This window comes from Typopeltis vanoorti, chromosome 22, assembly GCF_054136105.1.
Source record: "Typopeltis vanoorti isolate ZY-2024b chromosome 22, IOZ_Tvanoo_1.0, whole genome shotgun sequence".
NCBI classification, from domain to species: domain Eukaryota; kingdom Metazoa; phylum Arthropoda; class Arachnida; order Uropygi; family Thelyphonidae; genus Typopeltis; species Typopeltis vanoorti.
Window position 1 is genome coordinate 37,373,648 of NC_143570.1, and position 21,833 is coordinate 37,395,480.

The 21,833-nt window shown below is 35.1% G+C and overlaps 1 protein-coding gene across 7 annotated transcripts in view; it reads right to left on the reverse strand.

Moving 5' to 3' along the window:
* LOC150094318 (cytochrome b5 reductase 4) overlaps positions 1–21,833 on the reverse strand; it is a 266,376-nt gene that overhangs the window by 90,497 nt on the left and 154,046 nt on the right. For all 7 annotated transcript variants that reach the window (XR_016550236.1, XM_090411979.1, XM_090411980.1 and 4 more), the window contains 2 exons: positions 11,311–11,462; positions 4,792–4,824 (listed from right to left, as the gene is read on the reverse strand). Coding sequence is in view for 6 of the 7 variants with exons in the window: in XM_090411979.1 (XP_090268105.1) it covers positions 4,792–4,824; positions 11,311–11,462 (185 nt within the window). In the remaining variant the exon portion in view is untranslated. The remainder of the gene's footprint in view (positions 1–4,791; positions 4,825–11,310; positions 11,463–21,833) is intronic.

Below are 21,833 nucleotides of genomic sequence, written 5' to 3' on the forward strand. Positions count from 1 at the left end.
GAGTGAAGGGAGGAAAATTATGAACAATAAAGACTGAACTGGCAACCTGTTCTTAATTACTGCCAAATCTACTTGATTAGGTGAATGAGAAGTAGAACACTGCAATGAATTTTTGAACTATTTTGTGACAGAGATGAAACCTGGACTTCTCTCATGACCAAAGCATATGCAGCAATCAACATGATGGTGGCACAGTAGATCTCCAAAAGTAAAGAAATTCAAGCAGACACTTGCCTCCAGGAAGATCATGCATACTATGTTTTAGGACAGATACAGGTCATTGATTTTGTGCCTCAAGGAACAACAATAAATGCAGATGCTTACTGTGAGACTAAAATAATTGCAGTGTTCTACTTGAAACAAAAGATGAGGCCTCCTCAGTTCTACAGTTGTTTTGATTCATGACAACAACACAACTCTTTAATGCTGCTTAAATATGCAAACAGTTTGATTGGGAAGTCTTCTAATACCAACTCTAAAGACCTGATCTTGCACCTAGTGATGTCCATCTTTTTCTCCACTTGAAAAGATTTTTGGCAGCTTAACCATGATGATGGATCAACAATTCAACAATGATCCACACTGCAGCAACTACTTCAACAAGGGGATACAAAAACTTGTGTCCTGATATGACAAATGCTTGAATGTAAGGACCAAATATGTAGAGAAGTAGTTGATAGTATGTATAAAATTGTGACAATAGAATAGTATTGAAAATGGTGCCAGACATGAATCATAAAAAAGTGCCGACCTCTATGATTAAAGTGATTCAGGTATAAAAGATTTTACATTATCTACAAGGCTTTAATTTAAGGTTGAATTCTAGATGATTAAAACAATGCTCTTATTGTGCAGATTTATAAAAAACATAAATAAAACTGATATTAAGAAATATAGAGGAATTTCCTTATTGAATGTTTTGGGAGAGATTTATGAAATACATATGAGTAAGGGATAAAGAAAAATTGTAGAAATGTGGTGAAAAACTGGCTAGATTTAGGCCAAATATCATTTGCCAAGATTTGATTTTTACATTACAACAGACACTTTAGAAAGTAAACATAGTAAGTTAGGTTAACAAAATATGGTTTTGTTAACTTTGAAAAATTGTATTGATAAAATATCAATACAATCAATACAAGAGAAAAACTGTTCAAAACACTAAACCAATAGGTATAAATGGACCCTTATACAGAATACTGTATAGTCTTAAAATATTACAAATCAGAAGTTCATTTGAAGGATGAACAGGAAGGTGGTTTGATGTTAATTCAAGTGCAAGATAGGGTTGTATGCCAATCTTCAATGTGATTTATAGTCTATATGAACCACATTATTAAAGAAAGGTAGCATTCAAATACAGGGGCGTGCCAATAGTGTCCGGCGCCTGTGTGCAAAACTTTAGTTGGCGCCCCTATACCCAGTAGCATACCAGTAGTGTCGGGCACCTGTGTGCAAAACTTTAATTGGCACCCCAGTAGCATGCCAGTAGTGTCCGACGCCTGTGTGCAAAACTTTAGTTGGTGCCCCTATCCCCCTCCCCTCCAATAAAAAAATCACTTTAAAAAACTTTTTTTAAAGTATTTCCTCCTTTTTGGCACCTGTGTGCATCACACACATTGCACATATGGCAGGCGCATCCCTGTTCAAATAGGTCATTCGAGCTGCTATGGCCAATTAAATAACTGGTATGGCAAATTGGATATGAAAGTCAGCAATTTAAATTTCATACATTGTTTCATACTTTTCATAAAACTAATATGATATGATATGGTATAATATTGTAGAGTTGAGGAAAAGAGAGGTGATAATGAATGAGATGATAGCCAGACTGTTTAGGAAGAGAAGTAAGGAATATGCAGATGCTTGGAATACATTTGATGAATCCATTAAAATTCTCAGTGGTGAAATTATAGAATGAGGATACATGTTTTGGCTATTTTGAGATCTATGTTAGGAATGAGATAACAAGAGATTTGAGATTTATGTTAGGGTTGTGCAGCAGTAAAGTACGAGAGGGAACAGAAAGTGTGGTGATACCTAAGTATGATAATGTCGAGCTGAGGAGAAGAACAGTGATAATAAATGAGATGACAGTAAGACTGTTTAGAAAGAGATAAATGCTTGGAGTGCAATTGATGAAATTAGGGATATCAGGTAGCAGGGATAACCTTATGTGGAGGGATAGCTTGGAAAATGAGGGGATGTATAGTATCTTTCAGAGCCAAGTGGAGTTTGTGAAAAGTAGCAAAAATTAGGAGAATGCTGACAATGCATTTGTATATAGAAAAACCAGTGCATTTTCAGAATTCCTATGAAGGGAGTGTCAGGAATAAAGGGAATGACTTTGTGGCATTGATACACTCAGTCTGTCTGAAGATTATTGATATCACTGACACCTGGTTGACTGAGGATGATGTCCTGAGAGGGATAGAAATTGATAAGTACGGCATATTTCAGCAAGTTATGGAGGATAAACAGGATGGTAGTTTTTAGGAAGCCAAGTTACTTATGGCTAAATGGTGAGTTGTGCCATCTCAGGGTACAGAATTATAGAGGGAAATGGGGAAATGACAATGATGGCTTTGAGAGTATACTTGGAATGGATATTTAAAAGATTGTTGCTACAAGTCAGGGAACATATAAAGTGATAAGCATGACATGTTTAGGCAAATTAATATGGCAATTAAAAGTGAGTAATCATTATGGGAGAATTTAACAACAATATACATTTTGCAGATAAAACAGCATACAGTAATAAGTGAAATGAATTTCTAGAATTCTTGAAGGGCTAATGTTTTAGGCTGCATGTAATGGAGAGAACACAACAGGCAAGAGTTCTGGATTTGGGACAAACATCAGAGTATACGATTGAGACTACATGGTTCCAAGGAGAATGGAATTATGTGGAATTATAAGGCAGGTGATTAAAACAGACTTACAAACCAGCTTGAGATAGTACAATGGATGGAAGAATTTGAAGGAAGTGAGAGATCAGCAGTATGGGGGGAGCTAATTAAGAAATGTTTATTAGCAGCAATGTCAAATTGTATACCTTGAATGAAAAAGACTGAATGAGTAAAATGAATGATTAGGGGGTTATGTTAAAGAATAGCATTATAAAAATGCCAAGTGGGATGATCTTCACAATTTCTGTGCCTCATTCTCTTGGTTGAAATATGTTTCTAGTCTTCAGACCCAAACATGTGTATTGAATGAGTCAATGAAAAAAATTTTCATTGGTATGAAAACATTTATTTCCTATTCCACTATCCCCAGCCCCTACCTAATTAAGATTTGATTCGCCAAAAGGTGCACTACAGCTGTACAAGTGAAGAATCAAGCATGCAGTAACTGGCTGTCATCCAAAATTCAATCTTCCTTTACTGCTTATACCAAAGTGCAAAACATCTACACAAAACTATCAACTCATCCAAAATTGATTCTGAAAGAGACAAAAGCAATAGACTTGTATCCTGTCCAAATGGTATGCATGCATTCTGGTCATCTGCCAATGCTATCAGCTGTAACTTCTGTTAACATTGCTTCCACTACTGTTACAATTCAAATAGTTCTATTGCATCGTAACAAAAACTACCTCCGGGTTCTTATTTCTCTTCTAATTCCTGTATGGTCGACCCTTACACACACACACACACACACACACACACACACACACACACACACACACACACACACACACACACACACACACCATACAATGCCCTCTTTGACCTTTCAACAGAAAAACTAATCAGAAAAATCTTATCCAAATGAATGAGATATTAAAGTTTCTTCGTTCTGATGGCATTTCTCCATTGTCCTAAAGGTGTGTACTCCAGCATTAGGTTTCATCCAGGTGGTTGAAACCTTCAAGGCTTCTGACTGGAGATCTGTTTCAGTAAGCTCCCATCATTTAGTTTGTCCTGTGACTGCTGTAACTGGATTGGTTTTTGACTGGATACATGCTATGCATGATGGCAAGAGGGTTTCTTGTCTTCTGACTATGCAACTAATGCTAGGATCCCACAGGGCTGTTCTCTAACCCATCTTTTCCCTTCTGCATATTGGATTGAGTCAGCACTCCAGTGATTCAATTCAATATGCAGCTTTCCTGGTGACAGCATGCTATGCTCCTCTTTCTTGTTGAAGCCTTGCACTACACAAATCACCACAACCTCTGATAAATTCTAATCTCCAAACCAGTCTTCAATGAGGTTCAGATAACCTTGTCAGTTTCAATGCAACAAAACATAATCAGCTTTATCTCCCGCAAAATAGAAACGTTTTTCTTCCAGTCATACTCCTGACAATATCCCAATTTCTAGAGAAGGTGAGATCTCTAGTCTTAAGATTTTTCTATCATTAAATATCTTTTGGCCTAAGCACATTACAACAAGCAGTTCCTCAGCATCCAAATATTTAGAATTTCTCTTTTGATCAAAGCGTTACTTTACCTTTACCCTATACAAATTATTAACTCTATACTCTACTGCCAAAACTTCAAATATTGGATAATCAAACATTTTTTGCTAATATGATAATATTGCTAAATAAATGGAAAACAAAATAATGTTTTTATTTTCCTTAAAAAGAAAAATAAAGTGTCAGTTTTCTAATATAATTAGAGAAATAAAATGTAGAATTAAGGGAAAGGCACCATCGGACAAAACAGCAATAAGCATTATGAGTTTTTCGTTATTTCTTCGTAATATTTCTATATTTATTAATTAGTGTTTAAGTGCTTAAGAATATTTTAAATTAGACTTACAGATGAGCAATAATACTTACCTTCACATTTAGGTAAAATACTTCCTTCAAGTTCTGGAAGAAAAAAAAAAAATTATTGTCAAGTTAATGTTGATCAAACGATTTTAAACAATACACTAACTTTTAGTGTATTGTTTTTAGAAGATTTATAAAAGATTCTAAAAGTATTTTTTGCTATATTCATGCATATCCTGAAAATCTTTCAAAAACCTTTCATTTCCCCCTTTTCAGGTGTACACACACAAGGGGTAAAGGATGCTATGATAGTACTACTACATGATTATCTTTACAACTGATCCAATTTTTTTTTTCTAAATTAGTCTGCTATTTGTCAAGGCTTCTATGCCAGATCTTATATTTTGGTCTTCTAATGCACTTCCAACTGCATCATACATCTATATCTTGGTCTTCCTCTGTGCCTTTTTTCCTGCCATTGAACACCTGTTTTGCTAAACTTTCCTCTCCATGTTCAAGTGACTATACAATCTTAGATTAACTCTGCTCATACATTCTTGAATGATAAATTTCTAATTTTTTTTTTTTTTTTTTTTAAATATGAGTCTGTGATTGATGCCGTCTATTTACATCCTTAATTTTTCTCAGAACTCTCATACCTGTGGTCTACACTCTTTGATGAACAATTTAATTTCTAATCAAATTCTAAGATCCATAAGTTAAAACTGGTTTGAACATTGTCTTTTATACTACTAGTTTAGTGTTTTGTCTAATTTCTCTCTTATTTGATATAAATTTATTCAATTTGTTCCCCCACCATACCAATATGGCTTATTTTATTGTTGATTTCCATATTTAATTTGCCATTGTCTCTAAAATTTGTACCTAAATAGCTGAAATAAGTTCTTCACTGAGAATGCAGTTGATAATTTTCCTGTTCTTACTTATTTTCATAGTTTTTGTATTTAAATGCCAATTTTCATGATAAATTTTTTACTAAGTTATGAAATTTTGTTAAACAATTCTGAAGACTTGTAGTGGATTTAATTAGGAATATAACACCATCTACACAAAGTAAAGAACTGAGTTGAATATATCTCTAATTTTGATATCAGTTTTAATGCCACTTTCCTTCATAATGTGATCCATATAAATGAAATGAATAGGAGTGGACTGATTTCACATCAAACTACCTGCCCTGTACCTTGTCCAATTCTAATTGCTGACTTACAGATTATGTCATCATCATCGAATTCCTGCCATGTACCCTCAAGGGGGTGTACAGGATATGATAGTACTACTTGAAAAAATTACATCATTACTAACTTCCTATCTACAATTTTCCTCCAAATCAGTCTGTTACTTGTCAAGACTCCAACATTATCAGATATTATATTTCTATCGTCTAAGGCACTTTGTACCATATCAATCCACCTATATCTTGGTCTTCCTCTGGGTCGTTTTGCTGCCAACCTGGCAGAGAACACTTGTTTTGCTAATCTTTCTCGTTATTCTGTTTAAGTGACCACTCCACCTGAGATTAGCTCTGCTAACGCATTCCTGGATGCTGACAATGTCTAGGTCTTTCCTAATTTCCTCATTTTTAATATGATATTGCCATTGATGTCATTTGTTCATGCCTATAATCTTTCTCTTGATATAATGCCCCATTTGACACCATAAAACTGTAGCATATTGAATAGCTTCTCTCTTGGCACCTTGTCATATGCCTTTTCCAAATCGACAAAACTTAAATACAGATCTTTGTTATATTCCCATGCTTTCTTGACTATTTGTCACAAAGTGAAGATCTGATCCTGACAGCCTCTATTTGGTCTGAATCCGGCTTGTTCTTCACCCAGCTTTTCTTCCACAATTCTTCTCAATCGTTTCTCAAGTATACTTGCATAGATCTTGCCAGGAACACTCAATAGTGAAATACCTCTGTAATTCTCACATTCAGTTTTATTTCCCTTTTTATATATGGGTACTATGAGAGTTCTACTCTAATCTTCGGGAATTCATCCCTCTGTGAAGGCTTTCTGAACTATGCAGTGCAGCCACTGTAAGACTCTTATACCACCATACTTCAGCATTTCTCGTCGAATATCATCTACTCCTGCTGCCTTTCCACATTTCAAGCCTTTGATGGCTTTTTTCCCTGGTCAGTGTTTTTTTTATCACTGTGCTGTCATCACTGCTTGTTTCATTTAGCAGTTTTTCAAAGTAATTACTCTATACTTCAAGGATATCTTTTTCTCCCGTTTTCATGTCACCTTTATCATCTCTAACTCCTTTTACAGCACCTTTTTTCTCCATTCCTAAGCTTCTTCAACAACCTCCAGAATATTTTGCCACCTTCTTGATATTTATTTTTTATATGCTTGCCATGACTTTTGTTTAGCTAGTTTTACACAGTGTTTAGCATTCTTGCATCTGTCTCTGTATTCTCTAAGAGCACAAGCTGACTTATTTGCCAGGAACTTTTGATATGCTTTCTTCTTTTCCTTCACTGCCTCTTTAACTTCCTGTGTCCACCATGGAGTTCTAATTTTTCTATCCTTGCAGACAACTTCACTACATGCCTCTCTAGCTGAATCAATCAGGGCTTTCTTCAAGGCTTGCCAATGAATCTCCAAGGTATGATTCCTGTTCTCAAACTCTTTCATTTTTTCTTCAATAATCTTTGTGTATTTTAGTCTATAGTTCACATCTGAGAGCTGTTCAACTTTTATTCGCTTTAAAACTTTCTTACATGTTATTCTTTTCAATATGAAATTCAATTTTATCCTGCTGAAGAGTAAATAGTGATCACTTCCAATTTCAAATCCTCTGTACGCTCTGGTGTCCTGCACCAGGGAGAAAGCATCACTATCAACAATAACATAGTCAATGAGACTTTTCTTATTCCTTGCCTCTTCTCTCATGTAAATTTGTGCACATTTTTATGTTGGAACATGGTGTTAGTAATAACCAGTCCATGTCCTGAGCAGAAATCCAACAAATATTTGCCATTATTATTAGCTTTGCTCTTTTCTCCAAATTTTCCCAAAATATTTTTGTATGTCTCACAATCATTTCCTACTCTGCTATTTAGATCCCCAACAAGGACCAACTTTTCCTTTTTCATTGTGTCAGCTGCTTTTTCTAAAGAGTCAAAAAATTCCTCCACTTCTACCATAGTAGAACCTTCTGTGGGACCATAGGCACAAATAAGCCTCATTGTCCAGTTCCCCATTCTCATATTTGCCCACATTACTCTACTTGAGACTGACGGCCATTCAAGATTAGCCTCGTATTTTGTGTTGAATACTATGGCTACTCCTCCTTTTCCTTGATTGTCATTGCCTGAATATAACATTTTGCATTTATTGCTCAAAAAGATCTCACCAATTTTTGTCTTTTTTGTTTCAGTCACCCCTATTATGTCGATCTGGTACTTATCTAATTCCTCAGCTAGTTCCATTTCTTTGTCATTCAGGCTTCTTATGTTGATAGTACCGATCTTTAACTCTGGTGATGTTGAGTTGGGGTGTGTTTTCAGATTTGTTCCAGTAGCTTACTTTTCGTTGTTCGCCCTGGTTCCCTGGTGAAAACAAAGGGGCGACACCTCAGGCGGCATGATATGACTGCATAATGCCCCGTTTACTGCACAGCCATAGTGTTTTGCAGACTATGGCTGTGCAATTTGAACAGTTTGCATTTGCACAGTTTGAAAAATAATCCCTATTTTGCATGAAGCCAGATTGCTCTTCTCTAAGTTTCTCTTCTACTATTTTTCTTAGCATCTCAATTATGCTTGTATAAATGTTACCTGGAACACTCAACAGGGAAATTCCTAATTATCATATTCAGTTTTATTTCTCTTTTTATAAGTGGTGGGAATGAAATGGATGTGCAACCTCATTAAGCAAGAGATCACTAAGGAGAAAATGATGTGGAAAGAATTTCATGACAAGAGTGAGAGAGGAGTTATGAAATATATAAGGTGTAGGCCAAAAAAAAAAGTTATGAATATTGTATGGAAAACTATTGAGAATGAAAAGAAACTGGCACAAGCTAAAAGCAACCCAAAAGAACTGTATCATTATGCTACAAGTAAAAGAAAGTATGAATGTGGAAGAATAACTTTACTGAATGCAGATGATACCTTTGTGTTCAGAAGCAGATGTAATTGTTCAGATAATGAGTGCTAACTTTGTTAAGATATATCAGCCTGGTGTACGTAACATTGTGCATTGTGTTACCACTGTGTTGGAGAGAGAGAAAGAAGTGCATGAGAAGAAGGTTCTAGAGTTGTTGCATAACATGGATAAGAATTCAGCAATAAAGATGGATGAGATATCATCCATCCTTATTGCTGAATTCCTGAACTTAGACTCAAGTTATACAAACATGCAAGGGCTTGTCAAGCCCTTGCATATTTGTATAACTTGAGTCTAAGTTCAGGAAATATCCCATATGAATGGAAAGAACGTACAATAGCTGCATTACTTAAAGGGTGCTGCAGAGGCTGATGTGTCTAAGTAATGACTTATCAGTATCTCTGGAATGGTTGTAGTGATTTTAGAGAAGTTGGTAAAAAATTGCATATAAACCAGCTATACTTTGCAAGGAATGGCAGAGATTTATTAAAGGGAGGTCATATCTGCACAATTTGCTCGTATTTAATGATAATGGACACATTCTGATATGTTAGACTTTGCTAAGGCATTTGATAGGATACCACATGAAAGGCTGTTGCATAAAATGGAGAATATGGAATTGGTATATAAGCTGTTAACCTGGATAAGTAGAGAGCTGATGAACAGGTATCAAAAAAAGGATATACATGGGATGTGAATCTATCAAATTTAAAGTGACCAGTGGGGTCCTCCAGGGATCAGTCTTTGGACATCTCCTGTCAAGCCTTTCACAACATAAATGATGTTGGGAAGAGCTTGATGGGAGATGTTCAATTCTTTGCTGATGATGCAAAGATAGGCAAGGCAATCAGGGATTACAACATTTGCAGGATGACTTCAATAGGGTGGAAGTGTAACCAAATGATAATAGCTGTCAATTCAATTTTAGTAAGTATATAAAGTTATGCGCTTTGGAGTGATGAGATATCCAATAGCATACTATATAGGTGGGATTATGCTTGAAGAAATTGATGGAGCTGGAGATCTTGTAATGATGGTGAAGGAAGTTGAATGTAAAAATGAGGAAGTAATTTTACTTCTTTACAAAGCCTTGATATGACTGCACCTGGACTGTGGTGTGTAGATTTGGTATGTGCACAAAGATAATATCAGGATTATGAAATATAGATTACAAGGATAGTGACAGTATGTGGGCTGCAGATAGTGGTAAACAGGAGAAAGAGGGATGATATGAAAGAAACCTATAAGCTTCTGAAAGGGTGTTACAAGATATCAGTTGAGAAAATTTTCATCATGTCATCTCCCTACCTTTCATATAATGAAAGGTAGGGAGATGACAATGGGGGAAGTCCAAAGAAGTTAAATTTGTGTCTGGTTAAGAAAGGAGTGAAAATTAGATTTTTCTCTTGCAAACCAGTTATGTTATGCAATCACTACCTGTTGAGGTAGTGATTGTATCTAGTGTGACTGAGTTTAAGAGAACGTATGACAATTGATGTGGGTGATGTGGCCTCCAGGGAATGAGTTCTTGATTCCCTGGAGGCTGATATTTATATATTTATTAAATATTATAATTATTATATAATATTATATATTATGATAATTATAATTTATATAATTATATACATAAAGTTCTTCATCTGGAGTTTGACCTTCTGATCTATGCAATGAAGTCACTATAAAACTTCTATATAACTCCATATCTGATTATCATTGACTCTAGCTGCCTTTCCACATTTCAGGTTTTTGATGGCTTTTTTTTTTTTTATCTGAAATAATGATATGTATTTCTGATTGTACTCTTGTGGAATATTTTCTTCCACTATTTGGTGCTGCTTGTTTTTAATAATTTTTCAAAGTAAGTACTCCATCTAGGATATCTTTATCACTTTTCATGTCACCTTTATCATCTCATGCTAGGTGATGAAAATCACCTAATATACCACCTGAAAAGGAATTCACAAACATCGACACAGCAGTGAAATTCAAGCCTGTGTGTGTATAGTGAAAAATAAAGATGCTATCTACTTAGCCAACTAAGACTTAGAATACTTCAAGATTTGGGGTGCTCTAATCTTCTAGCAAGTGAAGATCACCTATCTATCAGATAGGTGATCTTCAAAGACCAAGACAATACATCCAGGACAGTAGCCATCTCCTTGAAGATCTTAATATGATAATGATAAAATTGCTAGAACTTGTTAAAAAATAATTACAGTTTATTTGAATTTCTCTATGTTCATTAAACCTTAAATCGCAACATTATCCTTCTTGTTGTCCTATCATATCAACACTTGATTTATGGGTAACTGTTCATGTTATTTAGTTTCAGCATGTAAAGTAACTTAAAAATACAGTAAGCACATCAAAAAGCTAATGCTATTACTATTAAATTAAGTATATCAAAGATTTACAAGTGAGTTAAATATAAAAATAATACCTAAATGAATTTGGTATGTATATTTTTCAACCTGAAAGTAGATTTGAAGATCTCTTGAAGCTAAATCTACAATTACATGTTCTAGACGAATGTTTTTCCACTTGGTATAAATTATTAAACTAATAGAAGAATCACTCTGGAACCAGTCATATCTGTTTGAAGGTAAAAAAAAAATTAAATTAATCACAAATTATGAAGGAAATGAAACACAGTATACATATATTTACTTAAGATTACACATACAAAGTAACTTTAAGGAAGTGCATTTCTGACATATGTTTTATTTCCATTAAATGAAATAATCACACCTCATATTTCTTAAATATAATCATAACACATACTTTTTTTTTTCATATATTTAGTGCAGAACAAGATTATCTCAGATTCAATGAAATGAATCTCATGTTCAATTATTCAACAAGGAAAATTAAAGTTAGATAGCATATGTTCTGGTAAATATTAAAAGAGGTGAGAGGAGCCATAAAATTATCATCTTCCACCTAAAACTTTTATTTTATCATCTATACTTCAAAATGAAGTTTTGGATAATTTATGTGAATATTTCTGTGAAAGAACAATAAGCAATAAAGAAGATAGTCTTGAGAGATAATTACATACATTTATTAGCTAATTAAATTATGTCAATATTTCACCTTGATTACCAAGGCATCTTCATGGGCACAAAGAAGCAGACTAAGCACATGCATGCAGGCACATCAAATGCAAGAAAGCAAAATACAGACTGAGTATGCATGAAAAGCAATATCCTACAGTCCAACTCCTTCAAGCCATACCAAAAATTGGCTACTTTTCACCAAAAGTAGACTTTTCTCTCTATCATGGGTGTCAGTTTAATGTGGAAAATGTAAAGTTATGAATTTTGGGATGCATAGATTACAAGCTACATACCATATTGATGGAACTTGTACTACAGCTAAAACTACAGATTAAGGGGGTGGTAGACAGAGAGTTAGTTTAGAGGACATATTGATAAGGTAGCCCATAAGATTACTTGGTGATTGAAGAACACATTAACAAGTAGAGATAAAGAAGTTGTTATTCCTCTTTATAAGGCCTTGATATGCCCACATCTGGATTATGGTGCTCAAGTCTGTTCCCCTGGGTTTCTTGAGGATGAGGAAGTGGAGAGGATTCAGAGATGAGTGGCCTATTTCCTATTAGGATACACTGATGGTGTGTGGATTGCAGAAGTTTGTTGATAGGAGAAAAAGAACAGATATGATAGAAACAATTAAGTTACTTAAAGTGTTTTTAGGAGTGATGCAGAAAAAATGTTTCAGCACTTGGATAGAGGGACTAGAACAAGAGGTCATCCCTGGAAGTTTAATAAAGATGTGGTTAGTTGAGTGTGAGAACTAGATTTTTTTTGCTTGGAGAGTTGTGAATGAATGGAAGGGGTTGACAGAGTCAGTTGTAAGTGCTTTGTCTGTTAATGAGTTCAAGGAGAGATATGATAGATTTTGTGAATAGTTTGGATCTCTCAAACTATTCACAAATTTTTTTTGTGAATAGTTTTTTTTTGACTCTATGGAGGTTACCATATAATAATAATATCATCTAGATCATAGGTGGCCAACAACAGGCCCGCAGGCTGCATGCGGCCCATAACGTGATTTTGTGCCGCCTGTGGCAGGATAAAAACTATATTAAATTATATGTATCAATTTAGCTAATAGTTTTGGCTGCAGATTTTCTGATTGATATACTAGGTATATTCATTATTTCTGATGATGGAAACAATTTATATTCTCAACACGGAATGACCACCTTCAGGATTTGTTAAGAATATCGTCATCATCGTTGAAAATCGACTCTGATGAACTTGTTGCCGCACATGAACACCCAGTATTCTCATTAAGTTGTGTTACATGTAAAAAAAAAACAGAAATATGTAATTAAATTTAATTTAACAACTTATATTTAAATCAATCATGTATTTTATATTGTTCTCCCAGTAGTAAAATGATTTAACAAATATAGTAATTCAATACATATAACTATTGCCTTGAAAACAAAAGCAGAGTTTATTTTTATTTAAGTTCTGTCTAAAAGTGTGCAGCCCGTGACGTTACCACTCATCATATATTGGCCCTCGTATAGAATGAAGTTGGCCATGCCTGATCTAGATCATTTGATATCTACAGTATCCTTTGATCCTATAAACTAACTTACTTTGAACAAACTGGAAGAACAGCAAAAATATGTCTGGAGGAAAATAGGAACTGTCCATTATCTGAATTACAGCTATTCTGGAGTAGCTATCATAGAAAGAAATTACTGGATCAAATGCAAGAAACTCCCTTTCACACAGAGGCAAATATAAATCTGAGAGACCATTTCTATATCTGCCACAGCACTTTGTTTTCCAAACTCAGCTGCCTTTCTTTACCAAAAATCTGGGAGACTATCATAATGAGACCTTCAGTAGGACTCCATCATTACACCCAAACAGGGTGTAAGATTCTGTCTTTTACAATGTCTGTGTTTGTCTTTGTGTGCCTGTGCTTAGTGTATTTTTTTGTAACCATGAAGATGTCTTGGTGACCACAGCAAAATATTGGTGTAATAATAACTGGCTAAATAAATTTAGTCAGAATTATTATCTCTAGATGCATCTCTAAATATCAACCTAAGTACACAAATACTTATGTAAAAGTAAAATTTTAATTATAGAATTTCCTGAAAGTGACATCATTGATGTATTCAGTATGAAAAATGGAACAACAGCCAAAGCATGCATGTTAGAAAGATTTAATAATGCAAGTATGAAATTATGAGCAATAGCAGAACAGCAAGATCTAATTTTGACTGAAGTCTTAACAAGGTGTCCCAAAAAAAAAATGTTCATAGGCAATGTTAAGCAACATTATTTCCCACAATAGGATAGGCACAATGCATTGCACTATTTGTATTAGGATGATGCAATTAATAATGCTTTAATTTTCCTTATACAGTTTTTTTTCGTATGGAATAAACTTGTGCAGAAAGTTAGTTTTCTTCCAGCAAATCTTATGTGCGAAGATAACAGCATGTTCAGACTCTTAGTTCATGATATATGATGTAATTTTTCTGTATGTTATGATAAACAGGTGCAGATCTTCTTGGCTGGCTAAAGTAAGATAAACCGTATGTGCAAGAGATCCAATAAGCACCAAGAAATGCCAATGTGGGACATATATCCTTAGCAGAAATCTGAAAATAAAGCACAAGACAGAATGCAAACAGAACATCAATAGTTCTGAATATCCCAGTGAAGCACTCAGATTCTCTGAATGACTAGACAGTTAAGTTTTCCTTGAGCAGTTGAAGTTAATCCTATTTGTCTGTGGTTTATGGATTAAAATATCGCTGAAATTATCAGACAGAAATGTATCGTATTCTGTTTCTTGTGGGATGTGTTGTTTGTTACTGCCAAAGTAACTAAGGATATTAAGACCAGTAAATTGTCTGTTAATTTTGTATTTTTCTGGCCAGTTTGTATAGTTTGTAGAATAAAAAACTTTCCTACCACCCCTACTTCTTGTTAAGTAGGGGTGGTAGGAAAAATTCATGCTCACTCTCTGTGGAACAGAGAGTGAGCATGATTGATCACCTTTATAGTGCTATATTTTTGACATGGATAATGGTGCAATAAAGAATAAATATAATGTCCTGTTGCATGTGTATGTATCTGCCTGTCAGTCTGTCTTCTTCCAGAAAACTGAAGGCCCACATCTGGTTGGCAAATGAGGAAGTTAAAAAAAAAAAAAAAAAAAAAAAAAAAAAAAAAAAAATTCACAACATTCATCCCAAGCCATATGTGGTACAGGCTTCCTGATAATATTTTTAAAGTAAGGTAGCACTCAATAATGGAGCTCCAAGAATTACTAATGAATGAGTCACCCTAACTTACGGCTTACATTAAAAACTTAATATAAAAATTGTATCTTCTTTCATCAATAAGACTATAAACAAACACAGCATTATTCATCTGTAACTATTGAAGAAGATGGCAACATGTTGCCATTTCATATACTTGAAGAATCTGAGTGCTCTGGATGAATCCATGTATCTCATTTTTTTTAGGTGCACATGCACAGAGGATATGTTTATGCTCCATCTCCCATCATCCATGTTAAAAATCTGGTACTGTAAGTACTCTTATCTTTCAGGCTCATTCTTTGCTCTATGGACACTATTACAAGAAATATAACACAATTTATTACTTACTATTACTAAATCACTTAAGGAATTGAACAACGTAGATACGAATATAAATTAAATTACACTTTAATAAATATTTCTGATATTTCGGCAAAGTCACGTTGCCATTTTTAAAAGGAACTTACAAAAAAAAAAAAGGCACGTGCACGTAGGCAATACAACACAGTAACTGAGAATGAAGCTATTGTTCTCCTAAAAGTCCTGATGGTGCCCTCTAGCGGATTAAGTAGGTGTTCTTGGCCGTTGCTGAAGGTCTGCTGATGTAAGTCTCCCAAATTTGGGGAAGTTGCATACAACCAAATTTGTTGAGGTTTGGAGAGTTTCTTAGGGCTGAGGCTGATTCCATAAATAGTCTTTCGAATTTATATTTGCTACAGTGTATTACTGTAGCTTTCTTCCACTGTATTCTGTGGCGTGTATCCAGAGCATGGTCTGCAAGACCAGAATGGCTGTACTTGTGAAAATGGATGTAGTCCTTGTTCAGAAATTCTGATATTCGCTGTCCTGCCTGTTTGGCCAAAGTAAGACAGTTTACAACTGCAAGGGACCTGGTATACACCAGGTAGGTCTAGGGGAAGTGGTTGGGCTTTAGTGGAGCGGATAAGGGATGCCAATTTTCTGTAAGGTTTGTAACAGGAGGTCAGGTCATGTTTTTTAAGATTTTGGTAATCTTTTCCTGAGGTGCCGCAGATGTAGGGAATGGTGATGGATTTAGAGAAATCCTTGTTGTGGAGGGGGGGAAGGGGGCTGTGGTTTGTAGGTTCTAATAATTTTTGGATTTTTTTTTTGGGGGGGGGGGAGCCATTGGCTGAGAAAGTGTTGAGGATGTGATTTAGTTCAGTGTTTAGGGCCATGTCATTAGAACAGATTAGTTTAGCCCTGTTGTATAGTATTTTCACCACTCCATATTGTTGTGGGGGGGATTGTTGGTGAATGTATCTGCCTGTATGGGTAGTTTTCCATAAACTGAGAAAACCAAGGTTTCATCAGGCTGGCAGGTGACTAGTGTGTCTAGGAAAGGGAGGCTGCTGTTTTCCTCTTTTTCCAGGGTGAACTTGATTCTGGGGTGTTGGTTGTTTAAGTGTGTTAAGAAGGAGAGGAGTGTTTCAGAGCCATGTGGCCAAATAGCGAACACATCATCAACGTAGCAAAGCCATATGGTTGGTTTTTGTGGGGCAGAGGCTAAGGCTTTTTCTTCAAAGGTCTCAATAAAGAAATTGGCCAAGGGTAGGGAGAGTGGTGAACCCATGGCTGTCCCCTCTATTTGTTTGTAGAATTTTCCCTGCCAAACGAAATAGCCTGAGTTCATTGTGAACTGAAATAGGGCTGATATATCGGGAGAAAATTTAGCTTGGATTAGCTCTAAAGTTTCCTTGAGTGGGACATTTGTGAATAAGGAGGAGACGTCAAAGCTGACCATTATGTCAGTATGTTGGAGTGTAAGGTTTTCTATGCTGGCTTTGAAGTGGGCTGAGTTTTTTTATGTGTGATGGTGTGTTGCCAGTATAGTGTGTAAGCTCTTTGGCCAAATGTTTAGTTAATTTGTATGTGGGGGAATCAATGCCATCCACTATGGGACGTAATGGCACATTTTCTTTGTGTATTTTTGGGAGTCCGTAAATATGGGGGGGGTATAGAGTTAAACGGCTTTAATCTGTTGGTAACTTCTACAGGCCAAGAAGTGACTTTCTTAAGGAGACTGTGAAGTTTTCTAATTTGTGAGTTGGTGGGATTGTATTCGATGGGGAGGTAAGTAGCCCGATCTAATAGAAGAGCATTAAGCTTACCTGTGTAGTCTTTTGGTTAAGTACTACAGTTGCATTTCCCTTATCCGCTTTGGTGATAACTAATTCTTTATTATTCCTCATTTCCTGTAGAGCTATATATTCCTTGTTGGATATGTTGGTTTTTTGGTGGTCTTGCTTTGGAGAGGACACAAGCTACATCCAGTCTTACACTGTTGGTGATTTGATGTGGAAGGTGGCAAATTCCGCGTTCAATCTGGATCATAGTATCCTCACTAGGTATTTTTCTGGGAGCAATGGCGAAGTTGTGGCCACGTGAAAGCACGTTGAGCGCTTCAGGGTGACTGAAGAAAGGTTGATTACGGTGTTGGTAGCAAGTTTTGGATTGATGGTAGAGTTCTTTTTTAATTTTTCGAATTTTTTCATCTGTCGGCCTTGTATTTTTTCAAATTCTTTGTCTGCAGCGGTACACGAAATTGTAATGTAAAATTGACCAAAGTTTAAAGCGCACGAAAGCTCATCTTCAAAGGCACGAATAGCTTCGTTAATGTCCGCTAAGAGAAACCGCATGGCGGTGATTTGTTTGTGAAGCAATGCATAGCTAGCGCGGTTATATATACGGAGAGCTTTTGTGAAACAAAACGGTACTTGAATTTTACACAGTTCGGGATTACCTTATTATCCCGGCAGCATTGTTCAATTCCTTAAGTGATTTAGTAATGCATAACCAACATATAAGCCTGTCTACGAGAATGAAAATAACACAATTTACTTCTTTATTTAACTGTTTTAGTGACACTTTAATAAGCAAAACCATAGAAAGAGAGAGAGAGTAGCAGCCTATAAACAAATATGCTTCTCTCTGAGTATTTTACAAAGAAAACTTCGAACTCATGATATTTGAAGTACATTTCATCCTGTAGAAAAGTTTCTTCATTTTCATGCTCTGCTTAAGGATAACCTTTCTGCATTATTTCTACTACTACTATATCAGATTCATTGCAATTGTGGTTTATCTTACTTTAGCCAATCCAAAAGATCTGCAAGCTGTTTGCTAAAAGGTACATGAAAATCACCAAATACCACAAGCAAAAACAGTTTGAATGTGCTATAACCTCCACACATGGCTCTTTTTTTTTCAGCTTTTTTTCAGTGAGCCACAAGGCTCACTGAAAAAAACCATAAGTCCTACACAAGAGCAGGTTCTTTATGGAAAGACTGTATATGGAAGGTCATGAATAAATACATTATCCTAATCTGAATAAAGTTATCCCATTGTGGGAAACAGTGTTGCTTAATACTGCTCATTAATGTCATTTTTTTTGTATATCTTTTGTTAATTCTTCTGTCATATTATGCTTGCTAGTGTTCCATTTATATACTTAGTATGCCTCTAATACTCCAGCAAAATACTATAATTAAAGAAAAAAATATTTTTTTACCTAAGCATTCCATATTATTTGTAATATGCCAACTTATATCCTAATTAAAACACCCACACCGATTTTTAAATTATATACAATATTTACAAAACATAGATAATGTATACTCATATCTGGTCAAAAAAACAAAAACAGTAATAAAAATTATTACAGCAATGTGCAGTAATATCAGCATTATATTTAAGATACTGTAAATCAAACACAAAGATGGTGACATTAAAGGTAACAGATTTCTGTTGAGTAGAGACAGAAAGACATGTCAAATTTTAAACCTGTCAGCTGCCATGTCTAAAAAATAAAATGGTAAATAATAATTAATATTCCCTGCCAATTTCACTACATTAGATTCATTTCATTACATTAATATTACTTATCAAATCAGATTCAGTATTATAATAATAATTATAATATTGAATCTGATGTAATGAATTTGCACCATTCAAGCAAAGTTCTCTTAGTTTACTAAGAGAGCATGCTGGAATGCAAATTCTTCCTTTCATTTTTATTTAATGATTATAACATTCAATGGAAATAAGGACATAAAAACACATAATTCAAACTAAATTAAACATAATTTAGCTTGTTACTTTTAACAAGCTAAATGTCTATCCCAGGTTGCATATTTGAGTCTACAGTTCATTGCTAAAAGCTGCTTAACTTTAATTCTTTTAAAACTTTCTCATGGATTTTTTTTTCTTTTTGATGTGTACTCATTTTTATCCTACTCAAACCTGAATGGTAGTCAGTTTCTACTTCAAATCTCCTGTATACTCTTATATCTTGAACAAGATAAACACTATTAACAATAACAAAATAAAACTTATTTCTTGTGTGCTCTCTTAATGTGAACTGATGCATATTTTTATGTTGAACACATGGTGTTAGAATGACTAGCTCATATCCTGAAGAAAAATCAAGTATATGCTAGCTTTGCTATTTTCTTAATGACTGTGAAATTAGTCCCAAACTTTCCCCAAATATTTCTGTATGTCTGTTATTTATTTCCTACTCTGCTGTTTAGATCTTCAATAGAAATAAATTTTATTTATGTCAGCTGCCTCTCTAATGCCAACGCAAAACATTCTTCTACATCTTCCTTAATAGAACTTTCTGTGGGACCACAGACGATAAGTCTTATCGTCCAATTTCTCATTGCAAAATTTTCCCACATCACTCTACTTGAAACTGCCTACCATTCAAGTTCATGTTTGGGTTTTAGTATTGAATACTATAGCTATTCCTTTCTTTCCCTGATCATTATTGTTCAAATTTAACATTTTATTATTACTATTCAAAGGCATTTCAATAAATGGCATGAGAATAAACTACCTCTACTTTGCAGATGACATCGTCCTGATTGAAGAAGACGCAGCAAGGCTGGAACAGACATTGCAAACACTATACACAGAAGGAAAAAGATATGGACTAAATGTCAACTTTGAAAAAACTAAAACAATAATATTCGGACAACAGGAGTTACTGAACAGAGTTATGATAGATAGATTTCAACTAGAAAATGTGGAACACTTCACATATCTTGGATGCCACATGATGCATGACTTAGACTCCAAAAAAGAGATAAAAATTAGAATAGCCAGAGCAACAACTATTTTAAAAGACATGGACAAAATAAGTAAGAGCCGAGCTATAAAGATGCAAACTAAACTGGGCAATGTAGAAACCTGTATCTTCAGCAGCATGCTCTATGGATGTGAGGCCTGGGTATTCCTGAGAGAATCTGAAAGAAGGATATTGGCATTTGAGAGGAAGTGCTATAGAAAGATCTTGAGAATAAGCTGGATACAGAAAGTGAACAATGAGGAAATCTACAGATGAATACAACCAAAAGAAAACCTAATCCAGAAAATAATCAAAAGGAAACTACATCTATTTGGCCATATATGTAGAATGAATGATGAGAGAAAACTAAAAACGTTGCTGTCTGGAATAATTGAAGGAAAGAACAAAAGAGGAAGACCAAACAGAGAATGGGGCGATGACATCGTCAACTGGTGCAGAAACTCTATACACAAACTGAGTCATCTTGCACAAAATAGAATGCAATGGAAGAATCATATCAAGATGGCAGCAGACACCTACGGGCATTGGACCCATGGTTGTTGATGATGATGATTCAGATGTTTCCCACCATCTGCTTTAGTCTTTTCTGTCTCGGTAACACTAATTATATTGGCAAAGTTCTGTTAGTTCTACTTCTTTGATACTTATGTTGATGGTGCCTATCTTCAATTCTGCTAACATTCCAGTAGCTCCACTGTTTGCCTTGTTTCTCTGAAAAGTAGCAAGCATCTTGTTTATGTGGGCGGGTGATGTCCCAGCCAGCATGACATTTCATCATGTTTTACCATCATTTCTGTTTTGGGTCTAGACCATTATGGAATACAATTTGGTCAACAAAGACTCATTTTGCTAGCTCATCAGTCTCTGTTCAGCATCCAGGTGGATATCTAATGATGACATACACTATGAGAAGGTGAAAAATGGACATTAGATCCTCATTCAATTCTCTGCATTCCTTACAGACAGTATCCAGATGTACTACAATAATTGGGCACATACCACAAGGAAGAAAAAGGTGGTAAAATGGGTCAGAAGTGGTCAATATTATGCATTCCTTACAGGCTATGTGGAGATCTCCTCCCAGTTTTATCTTTGACCCTAACAACTGCTTTTTTCACTATTCTTTCATCTCCTATTCTGCCTAGTCTCTGGGGAGGGCCAACCAGTTCGAGACTGCTGTCAAGCCATTGAAACCTTATCAGAATGGACTAATAGAAAGTGAATGTATAGACTCTTGGGTGGCGCCTATGTTTTCTAGGTCCACGCTAAGGCAACTCGTGAATGCCGGTGGGTGTATTCCTGTATCTGTTTAAATGATTATACCATCACATCTACTTATGCATTCTTGAAAAGTACTTCAAGGTCTTTTCTGATATCTTCATCATTTTTTAAATATGGTTTTGCTAATGATGCTCTGTTTATTTACTTCCCTAATTTTCTTTGTAACTCACACATCCATAGTCTTCAGTTTGTGATCAAACTGTTTTATTTCTAATCTTGCTCTCTAATCCATAAGTTAAAATTGGTTTCA